Source organism: Nannobrachium achirus (assembly GCF_963921795.1).
Source record: "Nannobrachium achirus genome assembly, chromosome: 12".
Taxonomy (NCBI): domain Eukaryota; kingdom Metazoa; phylum Chordata; class Actinopteri; order Myctophiformes; family Myctophidae; genus Nannobrachium; species Nannobrachium achirus.
Genome location: NC_137832.1, coordinates 32882192 through 32896440, shown reverse-complemented (window position 1 = coordinate 32896440; position 14249 = coordinate 32882192). Strand labels below are relative to the sequence as shown.

The window sequence follows — 14249 nt, the reverse complement described above, 5'->3', positions numbered from 1 at the left end:
TTACACAAGGTTCCATCATCTAAGTACTTCACATTCCTTTGTGGCATTCTTGACACTTGTCATGACATGAACATACTGACAACCATGTTCTTCATGCATTGTTTGCAATCCAGGATCAGCTCCGTGGTCATGCTGACGTTGAGGACGAGGCTGTTCTCCGGGTACAAGAGTGCATCTCATCTCTATAGGCAGACTCATCATTGTTTTGTTGACAGAAAATCCGGCCTATCTGTCGTGTCATGATCAGCATACTTGAGGATGATGTTGGAGTTGTGTGTGGCTAGTGCAGTCATGTCATGTGTATACAGGAGAGGGCTCAACACTCATCCCTTGGATGCTCCAGTGCTGAGGGTCAGGGTGTCGACATGATACTGTCCATTTACAACAGCGGTTCAACAGGAAGTCTAGTATCCAGTGGCACATGCTTGGATGTAGCTCTAGGTCTCTGAGCTTGTGTCAAGCCATGCTGGCAAAAGCTGAGAGCCCCCACATTTGTACACAAGCATGCACAAAAATACAAAAACATATATTAGTGAAGTCGCTTGTGTAATTTCGTTCAATTTTTAGGGGGATTATGAAAACTATGTATTTTTGGAAACTTCAGAGTATAACAAATCAGAAAATCCATGATTCCATTTGCAAAATCTGTAGGGAATTTTTGACAGCTGCTGAAAGTGTGTGTCTCATTCACTTACTATTCACTATACTATAAAGGAAAAAGATACCTCCAAAAACTAGGGTTTTTTAATGATTCTGAATCCATTGCAAGCATTTGTTTTCATGAAAAACATTCCTTGGGCTAAAAACAGCCCCCACGAAACTCTGAAAAGTGATGACTAATCATCCGTTTTTAGCCCAAGGAATGTCTTTCATGCAAAACAGAATCAGAATCATTAAAAACCCCTAGTTTCACCCCTCACATGCTACTTAAAGCAGATTTGTTTTGGGGTATTTTTTTTCTTTATAGTATAGTGTATAGTAAGTGAATGAGACAAACTTTCAGCACCTGCCAAAACTCCCCCTACGGATTTTGCAAATGGAATCATGGATTTTCTGATTTGTTATAGCCTACTCTGAAGTTTCCAAAAATATATAGTTTTCAAAATCCCCCGAAAATTTGAACGAACCTTTCATGTTTGGACATATTAAACTGGACTATATAGCCAACAATAGATTCTGATTGAGTTGGACTGATACATCACATTGAGAATATACAGACAGTGGATGAAAGTAACTCATTTTGTGCCACAAGTAACATTTTGGATTAGCTCCTAACGGACCTGGACTCACCCCCCTGGGATATTTATAGCCTAGAATTAAAGCAATACAGAAATAGTAAAATGGTGCCACCAGAATGAATGCTAGGTGTCCTGGGATATGTTTGATTTGTCCTAGATTTGCTGCCTTGGGAGCCATGTCAATGATGTCAACCTGCAGCTGATGGACCAAATCAACAAAGGGAACACCAGGATCTAGCTACAGGTTTAACACCATAACCTGTTATTCTGCTCTCCATCGTTTATTTAAGACCTGGAACGCATTATTACTTTAACCATTATTTTATGCTTTAAAGTTCAAGTTAATTTGAAGATAGGCCTACTTCTCTGTCAAATCAAACCCTTGAGCCCTTGCATTATTTACAAAGGGTGAAAAAACAATGTTCATTATTGACTTGAAAAATAAATGTTTTGTTTCATGGATCCATATCCATACATAGCAATAGGCCTAATATGTCATACATATTTTCCAGGATAACATTAGGCTATGTATCCTGGAAAAGCCATCATATAGCCTATAGAAAGGTCATGTCCACAAAACAACATTTTAATAATCTGAGTTGACATAGAAGCTGACTGGGAAGTGGGAACCGATCAGCAAAACAAAAGGTAAAAGATTATTTATTTTTCCTTTGAATCTTTGAGTCTTGAGTCCTGAGAGATTATTGCAGTGTATGTATTTTAACACTTTCCAAAGCTAGGCAAGCAACACTAAGACCAATTGTTGATGATATGTTGAGACAAAGTCCAGTGCAGTTTAGCCTCGAGTCAAATTAAATGAAATAATGTTCATATACGTTCAAATTGCACCATGAAATGCTTTTCATCTTCCACAATTAAGCATCTTGTGACAATACTTGAAGTTGAATGAGCCATAATAACTAGTCCTTACCCGTTCAAAGATATGAGCTCCGAAATTATGTGCAGTGTGTGGGTTATGGGATGTAGTGAGGGGATTAAGGGGAGCAAATGCTAATTTCGTGCAATTTTGACTTAAAGCGCGAAAGTTTGCACAGATGTAGCCCAGGGCTTGCTCTAATGATTTAGCTAGGGCGCCCAAGTCTGCGACCTTCGGGGTCGCCACAGCGGCCAAATCAAGTTGGGCTCACATTGACTTTCTATACACTCTAAAAACTGCTGGGTCAAAAACAACTCAACTTGGGTTATTTTTGATCCAACTCACGGGTCAAATAGGGACCGATGCCCAGTTTGGTTATTTTAACGCAAGAAATTTGGTTATGAATGTTGACCCATAATTTGGGTCAAATAAATAACCAAATTATTTGTTTAAAATGACCCAAGATTGTAGTCAATATAACCCAAGTTTTGGGTTGAGTGGGCAAAAGAATACAACCTACATATGCATGGTCTGGAGAATGGCAATGCCAATATTGTTTGACATTAACATTATATCAGAAATGTTTCAGGGTTTCTTCTTGGATGATTTGTTCAAAGTTTAGTAATATCAACATAAAAGTGCATAATTACATATATATGCAACAATGTTGATAATACTATAATCAGAATAGTTTAGAGAAGATAAACTAAATAATCTCAAAATTACCATGAGTTCTTCTCTTTCAGACCAGCTGGGGGGGGGAGCTCAACCCTAAGCTAGCAGCCAAGCACTTACGGTTAGGGTTTAGGCTCAAATACTGACAAATCAAATTCAGACATATGACAGTCAGCTTGCCGAGACAGACACATGGATATGACATATTTAGCATTTTTAGCTCCCAACAGCTTAGAAAATGTCTCTTGAAACCTAGACAAATGCTTTTCCCAGCATGCTTTGCAAACAGGTTTATGGTTCCTGTCCCCTGATTGGCCCAAAGCTAGACCACTGACCCAAGTATATGGGTTACCACTAACCCCCAAAACGGGTCACCCCCAGATAAATATTACCTAACTCGAACAACCCTGGAATTGGGTCAAAATAATATCCCAATAACTCAAGGAAGGGTTGTGGCTCTGAGAAATGACCCCGAAAAACACAAATGACCCATGATTTGGGTCAAGAAATGACCCATGAGTTTTTAGTGTGTAGGAGGAAAATACCCAGAATTACCTTTTTTTTCTGGGTATTTAAGGAGGATCTGAGGGGTCTAACTAGGGGTTTGTCATCATGCTGAATCCATTGCAGGCATTTGTTTTGCACAAAACACATTCTGTGGGCTAGAAATGGCCTCAGAAAACAATACACGTATGGGTGCGTTTTCATGTTAGTCGGAGGCCTTAGGGTTTTTTTTTTCTCGTGCTAATCAGTCTAAAAGTTCAACATTTTGCACAGATGTAGCTCAGGGCATGCTCTAATGATTTAGCTAGGGCGCCCGAGTCTGCGACCTTCGGGGTCGCCACAGCACCAACAAAACTCTGAAAAGTGATGACTCATCACTTTTCATCACTAAAGTCGATGGGAGCCTACTTGATTTGGCCGCTGTGGCGACCCCGAATGTTGCAGACTCGGGCGCCCTAGCTAAATCATTAGAGCATGCCCTGAGCTACATCTGTGCAAAATTTTGAACTTTTAGACTGATTAGCACGAGAAAAAAAAACCATAAGGCCTCCGACTAACATGAAAACGCACCCATACGTGTATTGTTTTCTGAGGCCATTTCAAGCCCACAGAATGTTTTTTGTGCAAAACAAATGCCTGCAATGGATTCACCATGATGACAAACCCCTAGTTAGACCCCTCAGATCCTCCTTAAATACCCAGAAAAAAAAAGTAATTCTGGGTATTTTCCTCCTGTATAGAAAGTCAATGTGAGCCCAACTTGATTTGGCCGCTGTGGCGACCCCGAAGGTCGCAGACTCGGGCGCCCTAGCTAAATCATTAGAGCAAGCCCTGGGCTACATCTTTGCAAAATTTCGAGCTTTAAGTCAAAATTGCACGAAATTAGCATTTGCTCCCCTTAATCCCCTCACTAATGTGCACTGTGCACACAGTATATGAGGGATATCATGGAAAGTAACTTTTAACTGGTGCTTGCATGATAATATGTAGGAGCATCAATGTAAGAAATACCCGTTTTTGTTTAATGGCTATAGAGATACTGTGTACCGATTTTTGGACAACATCTGTAACAGGGCCCGACAACCCCCCCCCCCCCCCCCCCCCCCTGCACACGCACACACACACACACACACACACACACACACACACACACACACACACACACACACACACACACACACACACACACACACAGAGAGCTGGTTAAACATGAAAGTGACAAACGGGCTTCACAGTTATGTCAGGTGTGTTCATATGCTATTGGTGATGCGATTTCATTTCAGATCAATTGCTCCAGCCACTGAGGAGAAACACTGTGACAGACAGACAGACAGACAGACAGACAGACAGACAGACAGACAGACAGACAGACAGACAGACAGACAGACAGACAGACATTTGGAAAATTATATGTTTGATATGACCTCGGTGCAAAACGGCTGCTAGCTTTTATTTTGAAGGAGAGATTGGTTTGTTTGGATCCTCTGCTGTCATGTGTCATGTGACCTCATTTCGCTTGGTTACAGGGAAGCGTCGCTAAGGAGAAGAAAGTAGGATGGGTCCTTTGCACTTTGAACATAGTTCTCTACTCTTTTCCATTCTAACTTAAAAGGTGTATCTTCTCATCTTTTGACAATGGCACCATCGCGGATTTGCATTTGTACGTTCCGATCTTTACGATAATCGCTCATTTATGTCTTTTGGCATGAGAGATAAAGAAAGATTAGTTAGCATGCTAGCGAGCTAACAAACCCCACCAACCCAGCGACCACGCCTGGCCCGGGTGACAGGTAAGAAATCTGGTTCATTCTTTCTGTGGACTAAAGAGTTCCCATTGCTGTTCGAAATGTTTATTTTGTAATATATTACGACTTGTGTCAGGGTAATAGACAGTTCGCAGCAGGTGTCTGCATGCCACTAATTCCTAATGATGCGGCTTTAATAGGATTTTGGCAGTCTCTTTTCCTGCTGCTTGGTTGGGATTCTGGGAATTACATCAGACAAGGATGAAGGAGCTTATATGTGTCAATGTGTGCGGATGGTTTAACCTCAGTCAGTCGCCATTCATGTTGGTCTGCAACAGGTGTTATTGCATGTTATGCAAAGCATGTTAACCCTAAATTGCTATGAACAGGTAAATGGTGCATGTAAATCATAAGAGTACATTAAAATGATTAAACAAAATAGTATTCACATACTAAACAACACTGACAGCATGATGTTTTGCATACTACTGTGTAATTTTGTCTGCATTTAATGTCTCTATGAATTGAGTAACGGTACAAAAGGGACCACAATGTAAACAAGCCATATAGTGCTTTCTTGGGTTTAAATCCTATTTGTAGACCTTGTATCTGAATTGAATTGTACTGCCTTGTGCTTTTCCTATGCGAACTGCTAATGAGGTATTCAATCAATCAAACAATCAATCAACCAATCAATCAATCAATCAATCAATCAATCAATCAATCAGTATTACAAGGTTATTAAACCAGCTGCAACCTTGTCCTCTTTTGTTATCAGTCAACAAAGGAGAACTTGCAATTAATAGTCCTCCCCCATTTTCCCTCTAATGGTTTAGTTAAAGTGTATATATTATGTAAAAAATATTTTATATTTCATTCATTTCAAATGTAGCTTTGTAAATTACTTTCTAAACTATTTCCTGGCACCCAAACCATCGGCATTAGGCACACCCTTCAAAGCATGAGGATAGATATAAATCAACTGAACAATTTGTTGACTGCACAGATGTTAAATACAGCACATCTTTTACAGATGATTTTATGTTATAAATGGTAAAGAAAACATCACTAAAGTCAAGTGATTAATACATCTAACCAAAATACTAATCACCATCAATAAACAAGGAAAAATAGTTATAATCAAAAATACACTTACTTAAACAATGCTTCAGAGAAACAACAGTTAAGACTTCTCTCCAGCATGCATGTCTCAAACAAATCTACTGCAACTAGTTCAGGTTCAGGGCCGGATTAAGACTTTTTGGTGCCCGGGGCTACGACCTGGTTTTATGCCCCTGACGTCTAATGTCTAATTTCAAATCAAATCGATGACATTACATGCCGTCAGTACAATAGTGTAGCGATAACGCATGCAGCTTCAGCTGCCGATCAGACGCATGAGCAGACCAGCGGAGGAAAATCTTGGATGTCAGGTACCGAGGCACAAGGCATGCACGGGATGGGGGACAAACAATAGTGTAGTTGTTTGGCATTGCCAGGGGTTTTGAGCTCTCCAGCTCTTGGTGCCCTGGGCTGCATAAATCCGGGCCTTTTCAGTTGTGCCCCATTTAATCAGCCCAGGTGTGTCTAATTAGGTTCGTGCCCAAACTCGGACTGGACGGGAGGGAGAATTTTCTCACACTATTGACTATCTTCCCTGATTGATTGTATCTTTTTCTATATGTGGTTGCTGATTTCCATCACAGACATGGGCAAACTTCAGAGCAAGTTCCGCAAGAGATCGGAACTTTACAGGTGAGAATGACACACAAAGGGTTTACTTAACTTTGTATGCATGCCTGAAGCATCAAATACATTTATGAGTTATTTGGAATCATGAGAAAGCCGATGTAAAAGATTCTGTCTGTGGCTTGTACATCATACCATAATCAAAGCATCATCATCATCACACAATGCCATCTTCTGTTTCATTGCTATATTATAGATATTATAAAGTGTTTTCAGTAATGCATCCGAACAAATCTAGACTGTTGATCTAAAACGATACCCCACTGTATACCTATACTACAAAATAAAGAAAAGGGTAAATAGAAGCTCTGTGCATACACTTGCATTCATTTAAGTTTATAGGTAACTGTATACTGTATACTGCATATATATATGCAGTACTGCGTACTGTATACTGCATATCGTTGTCGGGTGGAAACCATGTATGTCCAAAACCGTTGCGACGGCCTTGTCTGATGAAGCAGGGCTTTACTTCGCGGAAAAACGTACACATTTGAAACTTGGAGATACGTTTCTGCCCGACAGTGACGATATGTTGTTGTGTTTGATTTTGATTGCTACTATGATATATTGTTTTTCTGTTCAGGGCCACCCGGGGAGATGGGGCAGACAGCTCTTCTGACAGTCAGGTGGTACAGTATGAGCCCGCCCATCAAGGATCCATCAACACTGTTACCAACCTCAGTCCAGATCTTTGTGTATCTGGAGGGTGTGACCAGGTTAGAGAAAAAAAATAAACAAAAAACAAAACAGCAACCTATGTAAGAGTACTGAGGCAGAATTCTTCATTAATGACTTCATACAGGAAGAGTTTGTCCTGACTATCACAGACTTTTACATAATTGGCTCTATTCACACGACTACTATTTTGCTAGTAGTGTTTGATGTATGATGTAATAATAGAAAAAGGGCCACTCTGTGAATATGGCCAATAGCATTGCCACAAGAGTCTGTTTTGTGCTGACTGAGATATCGGTTTGAAGACTTAATCAGACACAAATCTTTACAAAGCAAGATGGTTATATTGGTAACAGAATCATACATTTTTATTTAGACATGATTAGGCTTCATGTGAGCTAATAGACTACACCTTGTGTGATGCATTAGCCTACAAATGGGGTACCAATACTCAGTGGCCTCTGGAGGTTGACAATGAAACCATGGACCAGTTAATTAGTTCTTCCTGGGCCCATGATAAACCTTTTTTATGTTAATCTGTTAGTTTAATGTTTTATTTTGTGTGTCAAGCCAACACCCCCTTTTAGACAATCTGCTTGCCAAGTTCTTTGGACAAGGACCAGCATTTCCACCAAGTTGTGTGTTAATCTGTTAATAACTGGTCGATATCCTGCTAATAGACATACATTCGACTGACAAAACAAGAACTCCTTGGTGTACTGTAGGTAATAAACATGTATGTTTGTGTATCCCTAGGCTGTGGTGGTGTATGACTGGAGACAAGGCAAAATGTGTCAGTCCTTCCAGGGTCACAATCGAGAGGTTACCAAGGTAATGTTCAGGGCTGTGTGTGTGTGTGTGTGTGTGTGTGTGTGTGTGTGTGTGTGTGTGTGTGTGTGTGTGTGTGTGGTGTGTGTGTGTGTGTGTGTGTGTGTGTGTGTGTGTGTGTGTGTGTGTGTGTGTGTGTGTGTGTGTGTGTGTGTGTGTGTGTGTGTGTGCGTGTGTGTGTGTGTGGGGACATAAAATGTTAGCGTGTTTAAAGAATTTGACAAATTCCAGATGGATATCTTATAGTGTGCTGTGCTGGCTATCATATCTCTATTACATTATTTCATTTTTATGAAAAAGTTAGGGAAAAAGTGTGATTTTTCTCTTCTCACCCATTATCTTATAGGTCCTGTGTTATCCAGGCAGTACATGGATCTTCAGTGCATCACGGGATAAAAGTATTGTAATGTGGGACTTAAACCAGGGGGATGAACCTATTCAGGAATTTTGTGGACACGAGCTGGTGGTCAACGGAATAGCTGTCAGCCCTGGTACAGTATGGGGGGGAGGGAAACAATATCATGAAAACATGTTCATCTTAACCAAATTGAAGCCCAAAAACTGACGACCGGGTATGATATAGTTATACACGCTCACAACGCGGCACCGAGTGCCACGCTGCGAGCTTGTAGATCTGCTATTTTTGAAAGATTTTGAAAATGTGTGCAATTCTTTGAATATTTTGACCCGATTCTATAAGTGTCTTCTAAATCCTTCTAAGGTTTTTTGAAAAACCTATGTTTCTATGTCAGTGGTGCTCAAACCTTTTCATGTGAAGGACCCCCAAAATTATATGTATTTGGCCACGGACCCCCATCTCAAAATATTTAGTTACAAATGTTTGCTTTAAAAATACATATATTCAAAGATTTGCACACATTTTCACGATTTTTCAAAAATAGCAGATCTACAAGCTCACAGCGCGGCACGTGAGCTTGTAAATCTGCTATTTTTCAATAGTTAAAGCATTAAATAATTGTAGATCTGCTATTTGTGAGGGGAAAAAAATAGCTTTTAAAAGATTTGAGAAATTTTACCTCTTGAAAGTTGTCATGTCTGTCTGGACATTTAACCGTAATGCAAAACTTAGTTGACCGGGTTCATCTCTGTACTTGAACTGCTCTTTTTTCTCTCTACACTAAATCTCTTTGCCTAAAATAGAAGATTTACAAGCTTGTACAAGCTTGTAGATCTGCTATTTTCTGCAAATGTGGCCCCCAGAATAGGGAGGCTAGGGTTCAAGTGGTTACATTGGATACATTGGATAGACTTTTTGGTTACCACTTTAGATCCCTTTAGATCAACATGTATTCATTGGAGGATGGATCGCACACAGTGGCAAGAGTTGTATTTTCTTTCTTTATTGTAGAAACGTTTGTTTCTCATCCATGCAACAATAAAGAAAGAAAATACAACTCTTGCCACTGTGTGCGATCCATCCTCCAATGAATACATTGGATACATTGGAACACATAATCTTTTCCCATTTCCTTAAAATGAACGGTCTTAGACATACAGTACAAGGTTTCCACCTACAGCGTCAGTATGTCAGTGCATTATCATTGTTCTGGTCATCATTGTTCTGGTCTGTGTCTTAGATGGGAGGAAGCTGTGTAGTGGTTCCCGGGACAACTGCATGTGCTTGTGGGATATAGAATCTGCAGAGTGTGAACAGAAACAAAACATATCCAGAAACCTGGTAAGAATTGTGTGTGTGTGTGTGTGTGTGTGTGTGTGTGTGTGTGTGTGTGTGTGTGTCAATAGTTAATCAAACATATAGGCCAAATATTTAATTTGAATAAAATTATCGATTTTCAAAAATGGAAAGCAAGAAGATGTCTGAACAGTAAAGAACAATATACCGGTACCCATGGTGGCTGGAGTGGAGTGACCAAGGAAGATGGAAACAGATGATCCGCTGTGGCGGCTCCTGATGGCAATTATCCAAAAGAATAAGAATCAATTCTCAAAAATAGTGGAAATAGCTGATCTACAAGCTCACGTGTGGCGTGTTGTCAGCTTGTAGATCATCAATTTTTACAACATCATTGTAGGACGTATAAAATAGGGCTTAATCAGAATTGATTTAGTGGATTATAAATAGAATTTGAATTATTTCACGTTGATTAGTTGATATACTGGTATTATATTGGTATAATATACATATAGTGTATTTTATACATACATACAGTTTATATGTATAAAAGAATATCAACAAATTCCCTTCAAGATTATTATATTATTATTATGATTAATCTGAAAAAATCTTTTTGTCATGTCATTCCAGGTGACTCATGTGTGTTGGGTGCCAGGCAGCTCTTCTATAGTACAGACCTCTGAGGATAAAACCATCAGGTGCAAAACTATACCCGTAGTTAGAAGTATCCCAGTTAAACTGATGTGATGTCTGGCCAGTATCATTCTATCACTGATTAGGTATTGATTATTTGTTGTTTAACCACATTAACAATTATGTCCCTATTCTGAGCATGACATTAGTGAATATTTGGCCAAAATAGGCGTACATTCAGAGAAAACAATCTACAGGCTCACTGTGAGCTTGTAGATTGGCTATTTTAAGCCAAAAGATTTGGTGTAGAGGGAGGAAAAAGGAGGGGAACAACTATAGACTCCTGAGGGACCTCTATCAACGAAGTAGGGTTTAATTCGTTAAAACATGTTTCAATGATTTACATCACCTTTCATAGTGATCCTTTTCGGTGCTTATGCATCTAATAATGTGTGTGCATGCAGGGTATGGGACAGTCGCACATGGCAAGTGACCAATACTTTCCCAGCGAAGCAGTACATTCAGACCCACTGCGATGTTTCTTCTAATGGCAACTATCTGGTGTCCAGCAGCAATGGCTTTGGAGGCCAGGGCTGTGAGAGTACGGTGAGATGGGTGGAAGGGTATGGGGCCTGAATAGATGTAGACAGATAATTCAGCTCTCACAATTACAATCTTGACGTTCCGTCTAGTAAAAGATGATCCCAGTGCAAAGTAAACAGTGTGTGAAGTGGATCCCCCATTGACCCAGTGGTGTGTAAAGTAACTAAGTACATTTACTTAAGTACTGTACTTAAGTACAGTTTTGAGGTATTTGTACTTTACTTGAGTATGTGAAAATGGCCAATGGCATATTTCCTTATGTTAAGAGATGTTGAGGTGTGTGTGTGTGTGTGTGTGTGTGTGTGTGTGTGTGTGTGTGTGTGTGTGTGTGCGTGCGTGTGCGTGTGCGCGTATGTGCATGCACGTGTAGCTATGGGATCTGCGCCAGCCTGGCTGTAAGGTTGTGGAGTACAGAGGGCACCGCGAGACCACAGCCTGTTGTATGTTTATACCCCCCCTTCCTGGTGCCATTGCCATGGTGGCAACCTCCTCCCACGACAGCTCCATTAAAATCTGGGACCAGAATACTGCAGGTAACAGAGAGAAGGAATTAGAGAGAACCATACACAGTCAAGAACCGATAAAGATTAATATGTACAGTATGCACGCACACACACACACACACACACACACACACACACACACACACACACACACACACACACACACACACACACACACCTGTATAAAGAATTTAGATATTTTTGAAGATTTATAGAAATGAACGTAAGGTACATAAATATAATTTACTTGTTCTGACCTCTCGCTCACCTATTGTATCTCCAGTCTGCTTAGGAACGTTGACTCTGGATGGTGCTGGCCCATTGGTTTCTTTGGCCCCCAGCGACTCCACTAACTTGATATGTGCCAGCTTCAACGCGGGTCTCCACCACATCCACTTGGCCCAGGGATCAGGTCAGGTTCAGGGATCTGGGACAGGTTCAGGTGGCACCTCGGGACTAGAAATTAGACTGGTGTCGCGCTTCTAAAAACACATGCAGACTCTGACCTACCTGACCTGAGCACAACCAATCGATGTGGACGCCATCTCTATTCTTTTATTTTTCGGAGATTTCACGGATACGTTTTCATGGCATTTCTATTGGTCAGTATACAGAGGAGTGTCGGGGGAAAAAAAGTAGTGACAGAAATGGTTATGACACACAAAGGTCATGCACTGGATAGAAACCTAAAGCCTAAATTATACTTTGTCATGTGGAACACACCCTAGCCAGGGCTCTCAGCACTCAGCCACCTGGATGCCCATTATGTCCATTCCTATCAACATTAGAAGAACTAGAGTCTAGACACTAAAATTAGAGTGGACTAGAGATGGTCAATTACTGTAGGTTGATGCTGCTCAGATTAGGAGATGAGGCAAGAAGTTGTCCACTTGTGACAATTCACAAAATAAAGAGGTAGCTACCTTCTGCAGTAACAGTGTTTTTAAAGGTAGTGGAAGTGATTATTTGGTTTTAAAAAATGTGTTTTGTTAAAACATTAAAGCTCTATATTCTGATAGTAATCATTGCTATAGTGTTATTTCAATAACAGGGGTCATTCGCTGTTTCTCCATGAGAGACAACTCATGAGCTCAATTTCATCTTTAATCTAAACTTAATAGAATAATTTAGGGACCTGACTTCTGGACACATGCCAGTAGGATTACACTGGTCATATGGGGAAATGTTTGACAGAAAGGACATGGTGAATATGAAAGTTACGTTTCAGTAGGTGTTTATCATGTAATTATGTCAAATATATAATTCCACATTTATATTTCCTCATAAATATTATTGTGAAAGTTTATGGTTAGCCAGATCATAAACTCTAAGCTAGGTTACACAAGAAAGTCGAGATAAGGTTTTAGCTAGTAATGTACAGTATTCAAATGTTACTGCAAGTTCAGCCTTTTTGTATATTCTGAGTTAAAGACGATAGGTAGATAAGTATTCTCAGGGGATTCTAAATATACTTAAAACTTGCAAAAACACTTTCTTTAATATATAATTTGAATTATTAGACATAGGGCTTTAACCACTCGGTCCAACACGCTAATAACTCAAAACAGACAAGAAACGTAATGGGATTACGACAGTCTAGAATTGTTTCCAGAAAGCTAACCTTGTCAAATGTAATGAGTGGTTTTGTCAGGGTTGGTAATGCGTGTGTACTCTGTTCAACCAGGCTTATTTCCATGCCAGTGAAACCAAGGCAGGCTTCTAATACCTTTTATGGAACCAAATAAGGCACCTACTGTAGTTGCTTAGAATGTTTACAATTGTGTTGATTTACTTTACATGAGAATAGAATCAAGGTCACAGATTAGGCAACCACCTTGTTTGATGCACAATGATGACAGATTATTTTGAAAGTTCATCTCTTCATGTCTGCTTCTGCCCTGTGATTATTGACATGGATGTATTTACTTTTTTTTTTACAATAGGATTATACTTTGTCATACAAAAAGTGTGTATATGTACAGTATATACACATGTGTGTATACAGTACAATATATAAAAATAAAGGACCTTTTTTAAATCCATTTATTCTTTCCACATCAAGTCTCCTGATCATTCCTTGACCTTTACACGCAACAGTAGGTACACACACGCACACACACACACACACACACACACACACACACACACACACACACACACACACACACACACACACACACACACACACACACACACACACACACACACACACACACAACCTGGCAGTGCTGAGACCAATAACCTACACAAGGAACGTGGGTGATTAAGTTCATTTTATTCAAATCTGGACCTCATTTTCACTGTAAAACATCTCTTTGATAAGGATGATTTCTCCACAAACACATTCCAACACATGATACACAATTGACAGCAGGCAGGCAAAAGGGGTTGGCATACCCCACATCACTTAAGTACAGAACATCTTCAAAAAAAAAAGTTTCTAAAAATAGGAGGGGAATGCAAAAGAAAATGACCATGTCCCCTTGTCTACTCAAGTCTTGAGTAGAGTTAAGTGCTTGAACTGAAGAAGCATTGTACAGTACAGACAAAAAGGAAAGC

The 14249-nt window shown here is 39.9% G+C and overlaps 1 protein-coding gene across 1 annotated transcript; it reads left to right on the top strand.

Moving 5' to 3' along the window:
* Window positions 1–4848: 4848 nt before the first annotated feature.
* wdr31 (WD repeat domain 31) lies at window positions 4849–13651 on the top strand. The gene is made up of 10 exons (XM_080739155.1): window positions 4849–5084; window positions 6746–6794; window positions 7375–7507; window positions 8223–8297; window positions 8641–8785; window positions 9893–9993; window positions 10582–10649; window positions 11049–11190; window positions 11558–11720; window positions 11974–13651. Exons 2-10 carry the CDS (start codon window positions 6748–6750, stop codon window positions 12174–12176), a joined length of 1077 nt encoding a protein of 358 aa, XP_080595281.1. The 5' UTR covers window positions 4849–5084; window positions 6746–6747; the 3' UTR covers window positions 12177–13651.
* The last annotated feature ends 598 nt before the right edge of the window (window positions 13652–14249 follow it).